The sequence below is a fragment of the Equus przewalskii genome, chromosome 16 (genome assembly GCF_037783145.1).
Source record: "Equus przewalskii isolate Varuska chromosome 16, EquPr2, whole genome shotgun sequence".
Taxonomy (NCBI): Eukaryota; Metazoa; Chordata; class Mammalia; order Perissodactyla; family Equidae; genus Equus; species Equus przewalskii.
In genome coordinates this window covers 22,917,397-22,937,316 of record NC_091846.1, presented here as the reverse complement: position 1 = coordinate 22,937,316, position 19,920 = coordinate 22,917,397, and the positions used below count along the sequence as shown (strand labels likewise).

Genomic DNA, 19,920 nt, shown 5'->3' with positions numbered 1-19,920 from the left:
AAGCTTTCATACAGTTTTCCTTAAGATCAGACACTACTATGGTAAGTTTTTTCAATTTTTTTAAAAAACTACTTCATTTTATTTCTCCTAAGAAGAATGGTAGTTTGGGTCTTTGAGAAACCTGCCAGTTGTGATTACTAATTCAGATGTGTGCATTACACCACGTTCATTCACACTCCAGAATTCTACCTAAGTACATGTAAAATGCAACTGGATTACAGAAATTTCCTGCCAACACTGAAGGTATATTTAAACAAAAAAATAAAGGCACAGAGAGTACAAACAAAAGTGACTTTATTTACAAAAATTACAATAATTACAAATAGTACAAATTGAGACAATTTCTCCTGTTTCTATGACAGAAGTTAACAGCCTTCACTTTCAAATGAGGGTTTTTGTTATTTTGAGATATGACGTACATTCAGTGAGCCGCTGCCTTTTTGTAATGCTTTTCTAAATAATTCCAGGAGGCCTATTAGTGATATGTACATGGTCATTTCCCTCCAATCTTACTTCCAGAACTACGTACAAATCCAACACAACTGGACAAGAACAGGGTGAGATGGCACCAAACTGAATAATCTTTTTTTCCAACAGTAAATTTTGATTTTTCTTTACATATTCACCTAGTGGTTTAGAACTGAAACCATGATTTTTGGCTTTAAAAAGAAAGTCCACTGTGATTTTAATGGGCTGCACAATTCCACTATAGCCAATATTACCTGGCTATTTTCAGAGGTTTGCCATCGTTTAAGAAACAGAATTCTACAGTACTCAATTCTGTATGCTTTTTATCTTATATGTTTTTTTAATCAGAGTCACTGCTACTGCTCGAGGAGTCTGTTGACATAACCTCTACGTCATCTTCATTTTCTTTATTGTGCCCTGGAGGTTCCAACAGAAAGTCATTACTGTGATTGGGTGGTAACATGTTCATCGACATCTCATTTGACTGCCATGGATACTGTGGAGCAAGGACATCTGGAGAAAGGAAAGAAGCACATATAAGAACTGTTCTACTAGTAATTCATTTACTTCTTAAGTACTCTTCCCTTCATGCAAATAATCTGAAGTAAATATTGTTTTAAGGCTAGAAATCAAAATACACATTTGGCCAAAGTGAAGAAGATCAAATTTATTAAGGACAAGCATGATGTTTTAGTAACTAGAACCTGTGTTTCATTTTTTAAAAAACACACTTTCCTGTAAGTAACTATTCATATAGTCAGTTGATGCAATATTTCTTTTGCAAAACATTTAGTTACAAATCAGATGTTTCCTCTCTCTATATATATTACGTGTACATATAATATAACTAGGTCATATTACTCTGTATATTATAAACAGCTAATATATGGTATACTCAGTATTACAAGATTGAAGCCTCTTAAGCTTCAAATCCACCCTTCCTTGGACCCTGAAAACCTTATCTTTGCCAGCAGCCATACTGTTAAGCTTTGTCAGTAGAGGGCACTGGAGGGACTCCACAGCAGGAACAGGCTTCTCTTCCTGGAGGCAGTGTTTTCCTTCTGACTGCTGTGGTGCCTGGCTGGTGTGCAGGATTTCAAGCAGTGCTCATCCCCTGGCAAGTTTCAGGGGCATCCCAGAGGGTGGTTTCCCAGTAAGTTGCACCATTACCCCAAAGGTGCCTTCCCAGCAAATCTCCCCGGGACCCTAGTGGATAATTTCCTGCTTGCCAGCTCTGGCCTGTCACACCTCATCTAACATCTCTCCCACACAATGGGCCACAGCTACTCCCTCTCCACCAAGGGCACCATGCTATGAACATCGGCCTTGGGATGGGGGTGGGGGGAGCCTCTTCTCAGGCGATCCCTTCCCTGGGTACTCTGCCTTGGTCACAGATGCAGTAGCTGCTCCCCATATCTGTTATTACTGTATTTAAAAAAAAACCAGTTCTCTTTAGTAGTTAGTATCTTGTTACTAGTTAATAATTCCTTCAGTTTTCCTTGTTCATATTGCTGGTGTGGTTTCTGCCTCCTGACTGGACCATGACTGGCATATGACAGGGCACAATCACAATGAGAAAAATGAGGAGATATCCAGGGAAACCAATACACAGCGAGTTCCCAGTTTGTACTTTAGACAGTTACAAAAATGATGCTTACAAAGCATTTTTAATAACACAGGAACATCCTTACAATAAAATGTTAAGGAAAAAAGATTACCTAGAGCATGTTTTTAACAATGTAAAACAAATAGGGGAAAAAATGAAATAGGTAAAATATTGTGATTGCTCAAAAAAGGGTAATGTTTTTCCTTTTTTATGCCTTTTTTTACTTTTTAAATGTTCTACCAAATCAAAACAAGTCACCTACAAAAGATAAAAGATGGGGAACATAAATAAATGTAAGAATGGCAAAAACCTACATGTAAATCTTGAGGGGGCTGGAGCTCAAAATTAACTGGGCTTCACAGGGCTGTTTTATTTAGTTATTAAAAAGCCCATAAACAGCTTTCTTATTTATTTTGTTAATCTGGGGGTTTTCCAGGAGTGTGTACTTCGTATTTTTTAAAAGTGATGTTTTTCTTATTCTGCCTATACACACTATGTTTCACAATTTTAAAAAAGTTATGTTGAGAGCTTAATAATAAGAGAGGCCTAATAATGCCCGAAAATGGCATGTTAACAAATAAGAGAGAGAAGTCAGTTTATTCTAATTTCATAACCTCCGTCTAGAACAGTCTTTAAACTAGAGTAAGTAGGGAGCAGAGAACCTGGCTTACTTAAATTAGTTGGGTCTAGACCCTCAAAATTCCATCATCACGTCCAAAACAGCTTGGTCTACTGGAAAGCATCCTTCTAATGAACATTACCTGGCAATCTGCCTGCTGCAAGAGCGTCCCCTGGTAAATGACCATTCACACCATTAGTGGAAGGATTGTTCATTTGACCCAATAATCCACTTCTCATCTCTAAATCAGTTGGGTATGGTCTCCTTGGGTCCCCTAAAATATAAAGACTGCTTTTAATTCAATCATATACAAAATGAACATTAATACCTTCTCTGAAGTATTGATTTTCCTTGTTTCACTTTGAAAAACTCAAGCTACATTTTCACTTTTGGAATATGAAGGTCATCTTATCAACTGTTATTCAGAGCATAATATATTAAATTTTAAAATAGAGGCATTTGGGGCCAGCCCCGTGGCCGAGTGGTTAAGTTCACATGCTCCGCTTCGGCGGCCCAGGGTTCGGATCCTGGGCGTGGACATGGCACCACTCATTAGGCCATGTTGAGGTGGCGTCCCACATGCCACAACTGGAAGGACCCACAACTAAAAAATATACAACTATGTACTGGGGGGATTGAGGGAGGAAAAAAAATACAGGCATTTTTATTTCTTCTCTGAATCTTCACAATAATAGACTATTCTCGTAAGAAAACAAATGAGAGAAGTCTGCCATCTTAGCAAACTTTCCAAATGACAAATTAAGAAAATTCTAACAATCTTGATTCTTCTAACTTACCTGTATTTTCTAGTAAGAAAATAACAATGATATATACTCTGAGGGAGAATACATACTCTGAGGGAGAAGAGATCATACATACTTTTTTATAAAACAGACAAGACTAGAATGCTTATTGGAAAGATTGTCTAAATTAAAAGCTTTTTCTAACCAACCTCTTTGATCTTGTCATTTAAAGACCAATTCCTGTAACTCTCCAGTGGAGTTTTCAGGAGCCAATAATGTTCATTTCCAATCATGAAAGCATACTATTTAGTTTTGGGTTGATGAAAACTTGGCCAGGTCTGGACCAACTTTTTGGTAATATTTCTTACCAACTCCAGGTTACTTACTCCCAAAACTGTAGTTACCCTTAGTGTTTTCAGTATGATCAAAGACCACCATCAGGAGTCACTGAAGTTGAGATAACTGTCTCCCACTGCTCCCAGATTGCTGCTCTTGCTCAGGTCTCTGTCTTACAAATGCTTTACGCACTATCAACATATGCTGCAGCTTGTTACTCTTTCTGCTGTTTAATTACTCCAGATCTTTCCAGTCCTGTGTGTTTGCTGCTGGGTGGTCAGTGCTTCATCTTTATCGCCTAATGGTTGGGATTGTCTGTTTCCCAGGCTGGAACCCTTGGGGAAATCCTAATGGGGCTAAAAAGTTGACTTCTGGCCAGCCTGGGTTTTACAGGCATATAAATCTACAGCTTTAGAATCATCACATATTATTTTGTACTTTTAAAATTATTATTTTTTAAAAAGGAAAGAAACACAGTCTTTAGTGGCAGCAGCTTTGTAGAAAATCAAAGTGATAAAACCCATGGCCTATATTATTATTTATAGGACATTAAAGATATGAAATATGTAGCAGATGTTTCTAAGGATAAATACATTCTCTATTTAAATCGTTTTTTCTATTTTTGTGTACAGTCACCTAAGAATTTTCAAAACCACATATATGTAAAAAGAGAAGTATTTTTACCTGGAACCCACGTCAGTGGGGCACACACAGCATTACTTGCGCTAATCCTATGTGCATACTTAATAATTTCTTCAGAGGAGATAGCACCTGAGAGTCAAGAGGAGAGTGTAACATTTTAGTCTAATAAACATTTAAGTTTATAAAGGCATACATCATACTTAACTTAAAATTATCTGAAATTAAGATAATCTGAGTTACCTGCCTTCCCTAATATACCCAATAATATGTATATGGTCAAACTTAAATCACATATATTTCCAAACCAAAGAACAAGACATTCAGAAAAATCAGCTGTCACAGTTAAGGTATCAAATTTGGGACACTAATGTGATAATGTTCAATAATCTCAGTTATTAACTACCATTAAATACTCTTCCTGAAAGCAACAGTGAACACAAATAGAACAGAACAGATTGCTTCATCTCCCAATGACATCAAGCTATTAAATCCGAGCAGTGGTTCACACGACACCATTCAACTGTTCACTCAATGTGACCCCAAGGCTATAAGTAGCCCTAAGGAGAAAGATGTCCACAATATATTCATTAGGTGAAAAAAAGTAAGCTGCTAAACAATATGTATAACATGACCTGGTTTTTATTTATTTATTTATTTATTTATTTTTGAGGAAGATAAGCCCTGAGCTAACTACTGCCAGTCCTCCTCTTTTTTTGCTGAGGAAGACTGGCCCTGAGCTAACATCTGTGCCCATCTTCCTCTACTTTATACATGGGATGCCTACCACAGCATGGCGTGCCAAGCAGTGCCATGTCTGCACCTGGGATCTGAACTGGCGAAACCCGGGCCACCGAGAAGTGGAATGTGCGAACTTAACTGCTGTGCCACCAGGCCGGCCCCTGGTTTTTATTTTAGAAGACATATACATATATGTATTTGTATTGTTCTTGTTATATATGTACTACAGAGCTAAAAAAAATCTGGAAGGACACCCACCAAACAAACATTAACAGTAGTTATCTGAAACAGGAAAAGAAGAGGAAAATTAGACAAGTCAGAGATGACTGAATGTAAACCATATCTACAAATCGTTAAAAGCAAGTAAACAAAGTTTTTGTTATAATTCTGAGTTTAGTTTTAGTATGCAAACTAAAAGGTCCAAAATGGAAGCCTTTTAAAGAGAGAAGCAGGATGGGCCAAGAAGGTGTGCCGGGCTTCTGCACCACTAAAGGGGCATATGTCCCAAAGCCACAGCTAGTTCTGACCTCACATTCTAGTCCCTTTCCAGCTGTTCAATGGACCTTCTCTTTGATTCTGTCCTATTTTTCAAGATCCAACTCAAATCCCACTTGCTTCCAGCCTATAGTTCTCTTCCCTTCTCCCAACAATTTTATAAACTCACTGTCTTAATGGCACATTCGAGTACAAGCGCTGTAACTTGCTTCATATTATTACTTCTCATGACCTGAAGAAGGATGTGATACCTCCCTAACAATACCCAGCACAGTGCTAGAACACAGCAGGCACTTCACAATGAAAATGTGTTACAACCTTCCCAACAGCAGCAAATGGTTACCAATAACACTCTCACCAGTTTCTTGAAACCAAAACTTTGATTTTTCAGACAGTCATTCAGTATTCCCACAGTACTAACCTTTTCTTGCTTTTTCTATCGATTTGAGTTTTTCTTTTGCTTGGTAAACAGCTGTTGCCTAATTTAAACAACATTAAAAAAAAGAAATAGGGTTTATTCTTAACTATAACAAGCACAGATTTGGGCTTAATTCACAAAACCATTTATCCCATAGGAACAATATGCAAAATTTGGAAATCCCCACAATTTATTTATCATGTTCTGAAACACCCCTTGGGTGTCACTTACATCAGTCATAGTTAATGAAAGAAAGAAATATTATATTCATGAATCAGTCTCCATTCACAAATTAGTTAGAAACAAAGTATAAATTCAATTCTTTACTAAGACTTTTTCTTTATGTCTTCTATAATAAACATGCAGAAGAGATCCAGACCACGGACCACTCCCAAAGCATCCTATTCCTGCATCTAGTGAAGGATAAAATCTTTTTCTACTTTACAAGATAGATTCTGGGTTGACAGTCTTCTTCATTTATACATGACCATTACTCCATGCCCAGTGACTGTTGTAATGACTGCTATAACTGCCCCCATCCCCCTGCAAAGGAACACTGAAGGGGAAAATGAAGTTAACCCAGTATACGCAGCCTCAACTATAAAACAGTGGTTAAGAGTATGGAGCCAGAGAAATCTAGGTTTAAATTCCATCTATCTACTTTTTACCCTCCTTGGGCAAGGTAGTTCTTCATTTAAAATCTTGGCTTCTTCATCTGTGAAATGGAATAATGGTATTGACCTCATACGATTGTTAAGAAGATTGGGATAATACATGTAAAGTGCAGAACACAGGGGCTGGTGCACAAGTGCTCAATAAATGTTAGTTGCTATTATGTAAAACATAAATTTCAGTCTTTTTATAGTCCTGTGGTCACTGTTTTTAACTCAATGATTACATTTTTGGAAATCTAAAGAATAAAATCCAAAATGCAGAAGAAAAAAAGCTTTTGTGCAAGGATATTCATCAAAACATTATTTATAATAGAAAGCTGGAAAACTAAACAAAGATGATATAATTATAGGAAAAACGCTTAAGTTTTAATAAATAGTAACAAAGTTAGTTAGTGTCCTGCTAATTACAACAAAGTAAAAAATGAATACATCTAAGACTGAAAGGAAATACACCAAAGCATAAATAGCGACAATCTTTGAGCAGTGGGACTAAGGACAATTTTTCCCTCTTCTTTCTACTTTTCTGTATTTTCTGAATATCTTTTGATAAGCAAGTATTATTTTACTAATAGAAAATATATTTTATTATATATTTTTGAAAAGCTTTTACTTGGGGTCATTTCTTCAGTCGGAGTGGTTAAGTTACCCTGAACCACTCAGGCTTCTAGTTAATGGAGCCCATGTGGACACATTTCTGAAGAGATTCATTAGGGATAAGGATGCCAGCAATGTCTGGTCCATATGACAATCAAACTCCGTTGTTTCTGCAATGCCACCATATAACAATTACATTAGTTACTGTTCAGTGAAATAACTGGGCAAATAATAGCCAATAAATTGCCTCTTTGAAACAGCAGCCAAGAACAAGAAAGGAATAACTAGAGTCCTTGCCATATATCACAATCTCACTTAGTTTAGGATGGAAGGCTGAACAAAATAATGTAAATTTTAATCAATTTATAAAATTGGTACATATTTGTATTGATTCAAAAATATTTTTTAAATTGAAGTAAAGATTTAGACTATTAATAACTGAAAACTTATATCAGGACAGGAAAAAGGTAAAACTTCCTATTTCTATTAATTCAATCCTGTGAAATCTTTAAATTAATAAAAATATGGTTCAAAAGTAAAGCAGACTGTTTGAAAACCGTAACTAAAAAAGGGAAGGACAATGGCTTTTCATTTAACCAAAATGACAAGTTGTCCCTTTTAGATTTGGAAAGTTTTCTGCCACTTCAAAATAGACTGTCCCCAGTTTACAATGCTTTGACTTATGATTTTTCGACTTAACAATGGTGGGAAAGCAATATACACTCAGTAAAAACTGAAATTCAAAATCTGAATTTTGCTCTTTCCCGAGGCTAGCAATAGGTGGTGGTACAACCCTCTCTCGTGATGCTGAGCAGTGGAGGGGGCTGCAGCTCCCGGCCAGCCACAAGCTCATGAGGGTACACAGTTGATACGCTTACAACTGTTCTGCACCCATTCAACCATTCTGTTTTTCCTTTTCAGTACAGTATTCAATAAATTACATGAGATACTCCATACTTTATGATAAAATAGGCTTTGTGTTATGACTTTGCCCAAGTGTAGCCTAGTGTAAGTGTTCTGAGCATGTTTAAGGTAGGCGAGGCTAAGCTATGAGGTTTGGCAGGTTAGGTGCATTAAACACATTTTCAACTTAATATTTTCAACTTATGATGGGTTTACCAGGATGTAATCCCGTCATTTTTTTCCAACTTCTGCTAGGTTTGTTGGGAGGTAACCCCATCATAAGTGGAGGAAGATCTGTACTGATAATAGATTTAATTTTCAGAAACAGATTAAACAATATTCTTTTTACCTTAAGAACCAGCCTGTTAACTTACCAGTATTTGTTCTGCTTCCTTTAGCTGTTTTTGTAGTTGCTGAATATCACTGTCTCTTTTCTCTACTTCTTTTTCTAAAACTTGCATTTCATGATGGATTTTTCCCTGATTAAGTGCCAATTTCATTAGTTCTTGAAATTCTCCATCTCTGTGAATTAACAACTCCAGGACCTGTCAGATAATAGTCGAATAAAGCAGATAATAACAGCATATTGAAAAGCTACATTCCAATGAAACAAAGAATCCACATGTCAATTGGCTAAGCTACAAAATTTTAACACATTTAAAGTATTATTTCCAATCACTGTTAAGAATAAATATAGCCTATGATTATTTTGGAAAACAGAATACTATCAAGATTTTCTACTTTTTCTACTTATAGGCTGTTCTTTCATACAAAACAAAACAAGTCTTTCAGAACTAGCAATATGCCAAAATGTGTAGGTTCATTCATTTCCCAGGGAAGATAAAATTTTAAAGTTTATCTTTAAAAATATAATGTAATAGAGGTTCCCCCACAACTTGGTAATTGAGATGACTTTAGTTGGCACCAAGAACTTAAAAAAACTTTTACAAAACAATCCAACTTAAAAATGAGCAGAGGAAAGACATTTTTCCAAAGACATATAAATGGTCAAAGGTACATGAGAAAATGCTCAACACCACTAATCATCAGGGAAATGCAAATCAAAACCACCATTGGATACCACCTCACACCTGTTAGAATGGCTATCAAAAAGACAAGAGAGAACAATGTCAGTGAGGATGTGGAGAAAAGGTAACCCTTGTGCACTGTTGGTGGGAATATAAATTGGTGCAACCACCTCTGGAAGACAGTATGGAGGTTACTTTAAAAATTAAAAATAGAACTACCATATGATCCAGCAATTCCACTTCTGGGTATTTATCTGAAGGAAATAAAATCACTATCTCAAAAAGACATCTAGACCCCCATGTTCATTGCAGCGTTACTGCCAATAGCCAAGACATGGAAGCAACCTAAGTGTCTATCAATGGCTGAATGGGTAAAGAAAATATGTTTGACATACATATTACATACATGTACATATATAAGTATACATACATACATGCAATGGAATATTATTCAGCCATAAAAGAGAAGGAAATCTTGCCATTTGTGACAATATGGATGAACCCTGAGGGCATTATTCTAAGTGAAATAAGTCAGTCAGAGAAAGACAAATACTGCATGATCTCACTTATATGTGAAATCTAAAAAAGCCAAACTCATAGAAAAAGAGATCAAGTTGGTGGCTGCCAGAGGTGGAGGGTGAGAGGAGTAGGGGGTGGAGTGGGGTGGGCAAAATGGGTGAAAGTGACCGAAAGATACAAACTCCTAGTTCTAAGACAAATAAGTTCTGAGGATGTAATGTACAGCATGGTGACTATAGTTAACCATGCTGTATTGCATATTTGAAAGTTGCTAAGAGAATAAATCTTAGCAACTTAAAAAAGTCCTTAAAATATGTGCAGAGGAACTGAATAGACATTTTCCAATGACACACAAATTGTCAACAGGTACATGAAAAGGTGCTACTTTCCTTGCCATTATCTTAAAAGTTCTTAACACAAGAAAAAGAAATTTGTAACTTTGTGAGCTGATGGATGCTAACTAAACTTACTGTGGTAATCGTTTCACAATATACACGTATATCAAATCATTATGTTGTACATCTTAAACTAATACAATGTTATGTGTCAATTATATCTCAATTACACCAGAAAAAAATTAAAACAAAAAAAAAAACCCTAAAGCACTACACAGCATGCAACGACATTTTATTATAACAAAATGCAGTTTTTTCAAAAGCCACAAAATTGTATGTAACCAACTATGATAGCAAATAAATGAATAAAATAAAACTATAATGTAAGGAAACTTGATAAATACAATTACAGTAAATGCTTCATTACGTGTCTCAGAACTGAACTGATCTAAGAAATACTATCTTTTATGATAAATATTTATACAAATGCTTAAAAAAACTTTTACACATTTGTGCTAATATGTTTTAGAAAAAATATAACTCACATTAAACCTGTGATTTCATGCACAATATTGCTTTAGGATGAAGATGGTTTAAAAAGGAGCAACTTCAAAAAATAGTAAATAAATTGGTGGTATGCTAATGTGGCAAAAACTGTGAAGGTTAAAAAGCATAAAATAGAAAGTCTGGGTTCAAATCTCTAGTCCTTCACTTACTAGGGATATAATAACAGCACCTTATCACATAAGGCTGTTGTGAGGATTTATGATATAATACACAGTAAGTACAGACAGGAAGAGCTCAATAAAGGCTGGTTGTTGTCACCACCTCACTGCACAATTAAGATGCAATCTTACCTAAATACCCTTACTGGAATGTGCTAAGTAGGGAATACTACTTCAGAAAGAAAATGGCATCAAAATTCAAAATCAATTTTAAAACTATTAATAAAAATTTGTTTAAAAGTATAGACATGCCTCTTCAAGTTCCTTTGATCTTGAGTTCCTCTGATTTTTACACAACTTCTCCTGATTCAATAGACAAAAGACAGCTGCATCTTCCATCCAGGTACTAAGAGTATTTGTTTTAAATAACAGAAAGCTTTTTCTGTAAAAGTATATTCTATTTAAAGGACCTGTAATTCCCATTCTTCTCAAGTCACAGGAGGAGAAGGTTACTTTTCCATTTTTATAAAAGCTATATTTAAAAAGTTATTAACCAAAGTGAGTAGAGTACACATTAGTGCCATGACTTTTTTTTTTAAAGATTGGCATGTGAGCTAACATCTGTTCCCAATCTTTTTTTTCCCTTTCTTCTTCTTCTCTCCATAGCCCCCCAGTACATAGCTGTATATTCTAGTTGTAAGTCCCCCCGGTTGTGCTATGTGGGATGCTGCCTCAAATGGCCTGATGAGTGGTGCCATGTCCGTGTCCAGGATCTGAACTGGTGAAACCCTGGGCCGCCGAAGTGGAGCGTGCGAACTTAACCACTCGGCCACGGGGCTGGCCCCTCCATGACAGCTTTTAAGAAGTTTACACAGTTTGACCTATTCTGTATAGTACCAGAGAGTAGTAACGATTCTTTTTAGGTTTTATTGTTGAGTAGAGAAAAAGTATTCAACTGCAGTCTCGGTTCTAGTTCCACTCATCCAGTAACCTCTAGCTCACTTATCCACCCTGGAGCTCAATCTCACAGGAGGTTACATGGAAGACCATTAAGGTCCCTTCTAACTCCAAAGTTCTACATACACGAAAATATGAATATTCAAACAAAATGGTGGCTAGAAAACTTTCAAATGGGCATATCCCACTAATATTTAAGTTTCCATGAAAATTATACAGAAATTCACACACTAAGTACAAGGTGTAAATCTAGTGGGGTGGCGACGACGATAACTAGCCTTTATCGAGCTCTTCCTGTGTGTACTTAACTGCATTATATCATAAATCCTCACAACAACCTTATGTGATAAAATACTGTTATTTTAAAGACAGAATTGCTAGTGCTGAAAAAGTATAAGAAAGGTTAGTGCTGATTACGCAGGTCTTAGTTATGGCCTACTGAATAATCTGTGTGCCTGGCTCATAGCAAGCAGTTAGTAAGTGTCTAGGCAATAAAGTCAAACCTTGCATTTCACGTTTTGCTCATTTGTTAAACATTCCTATTTAATTAGGTAGATATTTATTTATTTAGATTGGCCCTGAGCTAACATCTGTTGCCAATCTTTTTTTTTTCCCTTCTTCTCCCCAAAGCTCCCCAGTACATAGTTGTATATTCTCGTTGTGAGTGCCTCTGTTGTGCTATGTGGGACGCCGCCTCAGCGTGGCCTGATGAGCGGTGCCATGTCCACGCCCAGGATCTGAACCGGGGAAACCCTGGGCCACCAAAGCGGAGTGCATGAACCCAACCACTTAGCCACGGGGCTGGCCCCCTACAGGTATTTATTAATAAAATATCTGAGGCTGGGATTCTTCTATTAACACATTTCTCTGTAGGCTCTTTCTTTTTCTAAAAACAAAATAAACAAAAAACAACCCTAATATCTCCAAAATTAGCATTTTTTTCAACTTGTAGCCTTATCTGATTCCCTCTCTCCTGAGCAGATTAATCCCTGAAGAAAATAAGTTCTTTGTCACTTCTCTATTGTGAGTTCATCAAATTTCTCTGCCCTCAAAACACATATTAGATAAACTTAGCTACAGACGGGGTGGAGGGAGAAGAGGTCTATTAAGACTGTCTCCTCTTCTGTCTCACATCGTTAAAAAGGTTAATCCTTCCCATCTGCTTTCTCTTCTAAAAAAATGTTTTTAATTGTGGTAAAAAAAAAACCCACATAATATAAAATTTACCCTCTTAACCTCTTTAAAAACTTTTTCAGAAAAAGAAAAATCTGTCCCCTGTAGAAAATCAGAAAGCACAGAAAGGCATAAAGAAAAGAAAAACAACTTGTAAACTCAAACCCACAAAACAACCTCTATTAACATTGTACGCTCTTTTATGTCCACTCATTTCTTTTTTTTTTAACTTTTTATTGAGATTATGATAGTTTACAACCTTGTGAGATTTCAGTTGTACATTACTGTTTGTCAGTCATGTTGTAGGTAAACCCCTTCCTCCTTTGTGCCCACCCCCTACCCCCTCTTTCCCCTGGTAACCACTAATCTGTTCTCTTTGTCTACATGTTTAACTTCCACATATGAGTGGAGTCATAGAGAGATTGTCTTTCACTATCCGGCTTATTTCATGTCCACTCATTTTTAAGTTGAATTAGGGGAACCAAGCCCACAATAAAGGGCTAGTTTATGACAGCACTGACTTTTCTGATTCCAAATAATGTTCTAATCTCCATTTAACAAGACTTTGTTGGTTAATTCAAAAGACAAAAATAAATAAATGTGTAACTAGAACTATAAGAGAAAATAATAAAATACTGCTAAAATAAAAATACTGTATTATTATCTTATGTAAATGATGGAAAGAAAATATCAATTTAAAAGTTGCAATTAATAATTTAATAGGATTCGATCTTCCTGTTCTCACACAAAGTAAATATATTAAGAGGAAAATTACAGAAATGATGGGGGTTTTTCGTTTTTAATTAAAAAAGAAACCAGTTACCTGGTTTTCCTCTCCAGCCTGTAACAACTTTTGGTTCCTTGAAATTGCCAGCATTTCTATAAGTTCTCTAAAAAAGAAAAACAAAAAATTAAAAACCTTTGCAAAATAAATACAATTGAGGCTTTCTTAACTGATCTCTCATTGACTGGCCGGCTGGATTCAGACACCCACAGCACACCGAGGACTCACAGCTCCGGTCCCCAGCCCACCATGACCCTGGACTTCAGCTCTCACTGGCTGCACTGCACTCTCTCTAGGCCTCAGCTGTGCTTGTTATCAGACCCACTAGGGAAGTTTTACTTACTACTATAATTATAGAAATTAATATCCATTACATAAATACCAATGAAATATCATGAATAGAAAGAGGTGTTTCTGTAAAACCTAAGCTGAATAATTGGAAAGACTCAACAGACAACTGTGAAAAACCCAGGGAAAGTCATAAAAACCCAGCAAGAGTCTGCCCCCACTGCTTGAGCAGCATCTAAGTTTTCATTTTACTTTAAAGAAACCAAACTGTAGACAACGCATTATAGGTAGTTTACGCAAGAAAAACTCCTACATTTGGGGTCTGCAGGCCAAATAAAGCACATCTGCGGTTTTTGTAAATAAGGTTTTCTTGGAAGATAGCTTCGTCCCTTCATTTACATACTGTCTTTCCCCCCACAACAGCAGAGCTGAGTAGATGCAGCAGGGAACTTAGGGACTGCAAAAACTAAAAATAATTACCATCTGGCCCTTTACAGAAAAAGTTCCCTGACACCCATCTTATAGGAAAAGATTAGTGAAAATCTAAGTTTGTATGTCTTAAGGTAGAATAAAACAATTAAGGAATGGAAGAATGATTTTCTACTTTAATTGAATTTTTAAATTAACCAAACAGGTGTCAATTAAGAGGGATTCTTAGGCATAATAAAATTCTATCTTTCTAGAATGCTCATTTACTAGATATGCCAATTTTCCTATAAGAAAATTGGCATAAATATCAGGAAAAAATGTATAGCAGGTAATAGGTATATATTAGTTTCCAACTTGTTGATAGATGGGACTTTCCAGAAATTATGCAGGAGGGGACGGCCCCACAATTAGCTACCTGACACTACTAGTTAGCCCCAGTGTTTGCACCTTCTCCCTGGCTGCCAGGCTATTTCTACCTTCATTTTTCCACCTTCCTCCCTGCTAGCTTCATACTATTTTTCTGGATGGCGCCAAGTGGACCCAACCTTCCTCACTACTACTTCCCCATACCATTATGTATGAATTAGCTAATTAATGAAAAAAGTGGATATGGGAATGGAAAGTCTTCATTCCCTCATTCATCAAGTATTTTCTGAGTGCCTATTATAAGTGAGGCACTTTCTAGATTCTGGGGCTGTAAAAATGAACAATGGCACTTAAATTCTAATAGAGGAGACAAGAATAACCAAGAAAATACATAAATAAAACCAGAGTGATAAGGGTTAGAAAGAAAATAAAGCAGAGTGTTATATTAGAGAGTGTCAGTGAGGCAGTCAGGGAAGGCCTCTCTAAGGGAGTATCTTTGAGGTAGGACATGAATTAAATGAGAGAAGCTAGCCAAGGGATCTGGGAAGAACACTCAGTAAAAAAATAGAGCTAGTTCAGGGGCCCAAGGATGGGTTTGAGGAAGTGTGGCCAGAAAGCAGCAGGCACTGGGGAGCAGGACACAAAGTGAGGACAAGGGGAGGGAAGGGAGGCCAGATGGCATAGGGCCTTGCAGGTCACGATAAAGGATTAGTATTTCATTCGAAGTGCAATGAGAAGCCTCTGGACCACTTTACACAGGGAAGTGACATGACCTGGTTTATGTTCTTAAATAACTGCTGAGCGATCTGGAGGACAGACTGTTAGAGGGCTAGAAGGAGGATCAAGTCAGGTGGTTTCCACAGCGTTCCAGGCAAAAGATGACGCTGCTCTGACTAGCTCCTAGCCACTAGGATTGAGCCATGGAAATGGGAGAAACATGGAAAGATTTAGGATCTACTTTGGCAGTAGCGCTGACAGGACTTGCTGATGGATTAGACATTTTATGAAAATAGCATGTTATATCAACCTTTTTCAGTACCCCAGAGATGAGCTATAGACAGTTGAGAATCTCTGGTCTAAATAAAAGCTGGTTTCTGCGGGGAAGGGATGGTAGTGAGGGACTGGGAGTATGGAGGGAGATGTGAAATGAGCATTTTTCTGCCTTTCTTGCAAATCTGGGACTATAAATCCACAGGAAACCTTACAAAGGCTTGCCTTAGGCACCAGAGAACAGGGAGGGAGCAGTCTGTGAGACTCAGTGCTGTCCTGTAACAGTCTAGGACAGAGTGAAAACCCTGACAGAACCCCAGCGCCCACTCTCTGGTTACGGGTGTGGGAGAGAGAGCCCTGTCATGCCACAGAAGCAGCAGCTGTATTCCTGGCACAGCAAATTAGAGTCCATCTACATTCCCCCATAGAAATATAACTTACATAGGGGTTAATCCTATGTTATTAGTGGTACTACACTTCAGGTAAATGATAGGCAAACAGAATTAACAGGCTGGTGTGGAAGCCTCCAGACCCCTATCAACATCGCTTCTGTAGAACAATGAGTTCTGTAGAGTACAATCTATCTGTATGTTTCTATTTTTAAAATTCCTCCAAAGACTACCTCATTCTATCACATTTTACAAAGTAATAAATACACTGAAAGGCCATACACTCAGGTAACAGTAAAAAATACATCCCAAATTGCAAACCCACTATTTTCTAAAGTCAAGAGATTACATTAGTGAGGAGTTTTTCTTTTCATTGTTCATACAAAATGCAAACAAGAGAAAAATTCCATTTAGAGGATAACACCAAACTTCACAGATCCCAGAACCAGTATATGTAGCCATGTTTGGGCACAAAAGGGGACTTTTGTGAAAGCCACTCACTGGAGCAGCCTCATTTTGTGGAAAAGTTCCAATGAGTCTTAAGTGACAAACCACAAAGTGACACCTCTTCCACTACCACCAACTATCCCCAGGATGGTAACAGAGATAAATTTCACTTACCTACTGTCATATAGTCTTTAGAGATGAACAAATAAAATAAATAAAATGTGGCAGATAAGTCATGAGAAAACCAGAGAAAAAGAAAAATGAACTTCTAAGACAAGGGCTGTTACCACACGCTGCAGAGTACCTCAAGAAGGAAGCAGCCTATCACCAATTTGTCAACAGATTTAGTGAGGGGGACTACAAATTAATGAGAAATCAGTCTTTTTGGAACTCTCGGAGAGAGGGCAACAGAAGAACCGTGCTTGTTTTAGAGGAAGTAAAAGAGAACTCAGTACCTCAACTGATCGCGTACAACTGGAAGGCTGAAGGAGAGAGTTTCAGAACCATTGAGGTTCTCGAGGAAAATTTAAATGATTCACCACTACTTTAGTAGGTAAATACATTTCATCAGACAGAAAATGCTATACTTGGTAATCAAGGAAAGAATCAAATATGGAGAGGCATAAATTGGTCAAATGTAGATACAAGAGAATTTCAATTTAGTTTCAAATTTAACATAACTGCTGAGATTACTTAATTATGCTATCTCAAGTGAACAGTACATGGATAGCAAGTGTATGTACTCCTACAGGTACCAACAGCATCAGGAAAACACAGCTCAGACACACAATCCAGGAGCCAAAAGATCCAGAGGCAAGATCTCAAGATGGATGGCTGCACTAATGTCAAAAGAAATTCTCAAAGACCATTACCCTGGATGAGTAGGCTCAGAAACACAACTCCTGAACTTGGTGATATGAAAGATATACTAGGGTTACTCAGCAAAAACAGACAAACCAAAAATGTTACAGCTTTGTTAACAGCTAACAAAGAATAAGAACTCACCGTGAACTAAATGAAGCTTCAATTAGCCGTCCCAAAGAGTCATGTCACACAGAGCAGAGACACGAATAATTTAGCTGCAAAATTCATACCACGAACACTGTCTTGCTGGGGTCTTTTTACTAAAAAATCATGCTGGTATTCATTGGATAGGATTAATTAAAGATACAGACAAGTTCTCCACCACAAACTACAAAGCCAACAAAGACAAAGAAGGAAACAAAGCACCACTTGCATTAACCTGCGTAAACATGTACACAGCGGCAACACACAAAGACAGGCACCTTGTGCCTTTGAGTGTTGGCTGCTGGCTGGCTGAAAATTCCATGGGCCCTATTTATTGTCAGGCAGTATTTGAGACTAATACCATCTAAACAGTGGTTTACACACATAAAACTACTTACCTTCTGCTGTCCGTGCGTTTTTAGGTTTTTATTATGTCATTTACTATTGTGCTAACGTAGTAATCTGGTAAGTAATGCCTGCTATAGCAAGGACTAAATTCACAGCAAAGATAAATAAATGGTAATAAATTATTAGAAGGTCAGGGAATACAATATGTAACATTTATTCTAAAGCTGTCAAAGAATGTGGCTACAGAACAGGTAACATTTGAGCTGGATACTGAAGGATGAATGAATGATTCATCAAGTTGAAGGTGGAGTGGAAATGGCACTGAAGATGAGGAAGTACAGCTGGCTTTAGAATGAGGAGCATTCACACAGGCTGGCAGGAAGGGTCTGGGAGGGAGGAGGGGTGTGGCAGCAAATGGGGATAATAGGATGGATTAAGAGGAGATGCAGAAAGGCCTTATCGCACACTAAGCTAAAGAGTTTGGACTTAATTTCATTGAGTAATGGGAACCTACCAAAGATTTTAAAGCAGAAAAGTGACACAAGATGCCTTTTAAAAAGATGGCTCTGGGGTTGCCCCATGGCATACTGGTTACGTTCGGAGGGGTGGCCAGGGTTCACAGGTTAGGATCCCTGGCGAACATACACCACTGTCAGCCATGCTGTGGCAGTGACCCACAAATAAAGTGGAGGAAGACTGGCACAAATGTTAGCTCAGGGCTAATCTTCCTCAGCAAAAGCAAAAAGAAAAAAGATAGCTCTGCTCTTGGACAATATGGAAGTATAAAGTGCAGAAGCATTAGTGCTAGTAAAACTGTTGAGGCTGCATTAATAAAAGTTATGAGAATGCAGATGGGAACGAGAGGTCAAATATGAGCAACATTTTAAAAGAAGCAAAGCAATTTTAACATCCAACTGAATGTGAAGGCGTTAAGGGAAGGCTCCAACTTGACAGACTGCCATGAAAGATGACAGAATAAGGAGAATGACATGTACCCCTGCCACACACGCCTCACTCCAGCCATCCCAAACTTGCAATTCCACCACCCAGCAGTGGGTGCTCATGTTTCCAGGCCCTTGCACATGCTGTTCCAACCACCTGCCGCCTAGGGAGTCTGATGAACTCATTCCTCCCGTGCAGTCCTTCCTCCAGGAAGCCCGCCCCAAGTACAACCGGGACAGGCGCCTGGTCCCCGGGCTCCCGGAGCCCGCAGCGCACGCCTCTGATAAAAACAGGCTCCGCGCCGCAGCCACTGTTGACACCTCTGTCTCTCCCCCCTGCACCGGCTCCTCCAAGTCGGCATCCAGTCCCCCTCACTACCGACCGTCTCCCAGCGCTCGGCCCCCAGGGGGTGTTCCTTAAATGTCTGGCGAGTGTCGTGGACGAAAAGACTCACACCAGGCAACCTCTAAGATCCGCTCCGGTTCTGACAGTCTTGAAGTTCCGGCGTCACTGTCATTACTGAAACGTCCTCGAAGGAGAAAAACGCCATCTCGGAGTCCCGGAAGGTCGCAGACCCTCGGGCACTGTCTTTGGGACCGAACGCCACCGTCTCCCGAGCGCGGCCGTCCCCACCGGACCAGCGCCAACGCAGGGCCGGCGGTCCCAGGTCAGTCCTCCCGGCCCAGCCCCCGGGCCGACAGCATTACCTCGACAAGACCTCCAGATCTTCCAGCGCGGATAGCAGCCGCTCTCGCGTGCTGTTCCCGCCCGCCGCAGCCGAGCCGCCTCCCGGCCGCTCCTTTTCCTTCTCGCCACTCGAAGACGCCGCCATGCTTCCTACCGGCTGGCAGCCGGCGCCAGCGCAGCTGCGCGCTGGCGAGGAGAGGCGGGTTTGGGAGGCGGAAGGAGGGGCCACCGAGGCAGGGGAGGAGAGGCCGGGCCAGAGCGCCCCCCGTGCGCCTGGAGGTGCACTGCGGGAGCGGGCGCCATCTGCTGGCCCAGCGAGGGCTTGTCGG

General features: G+C 38.8%; 1 protein-coding gene across 2 annotated transcripts; it reads right to left on the bottom strand.

The window, feature by feature from the left end:
- Positions 1–277: 277 nt before the first annotated feature.
- Positions 278–19,828, bottom strand: MED4 (mediator complex subunit 4). 2 transcript variants are annotated; one of them, XM_008517768.2, is made up of 7 exons: positions 19,612–19,828; positions 13,737–13,803; positions 8,611–8,781; positions 6,069–6,126; positions 4,457–4,543; positions 2,836–2,967; positions 278–981 (listed from the first exon to the last, which is right to left on the bottom strand). In XM_008517768.2, exons 1-7 carry the CDS (start codon positions 19,734–19,736, stop codon positions 809–811), a joined length of 813 nt encoding a protein of 270 aa, XP_008515990.1. In that variant the 5' UTR covers positions 19,737–19,828; the 3' UTR covers positions 278–808. The 2 variants fall into 2 exon arrangements, with proteins under 2 accessions (XP_008515990.1, XP_070434376.1); XM_070578275.1 differs by having other exon boundaries at positions 17,612–19,772.
- Between the last annotated feature and the right edge of the window lie 92 nt (positions 19,829–19,920).

What these genes read in the sequence shown, in the direction of transcription:
- MED4 (XM_008517768.2), bottom strand. Translation starts at nt 19,736, where the DNA reads ATGGCGGCGTCTTCGAGTGGCGAGAAGGAAAAGGAGCGGCCGGGAGGC. An exon ending in GATCTGGAGGTCTTGTCGAG is followed by an intron (nt 13,804 to 19,611) that starts GTAATGCTGTCG and finishes TTTCTTTTTTAG; the next exon opens with AGAACTTATAGAAATGCTGG. An exon ending in AGGAAGCAGAACAAATACTG is followed by an intron (nt 6,127 to 8,610) that starts GTAAGTTAACAG and finishes TGTTTAAATTAG; the next exon opens with GCAACAGCTGTTTACCAAGC.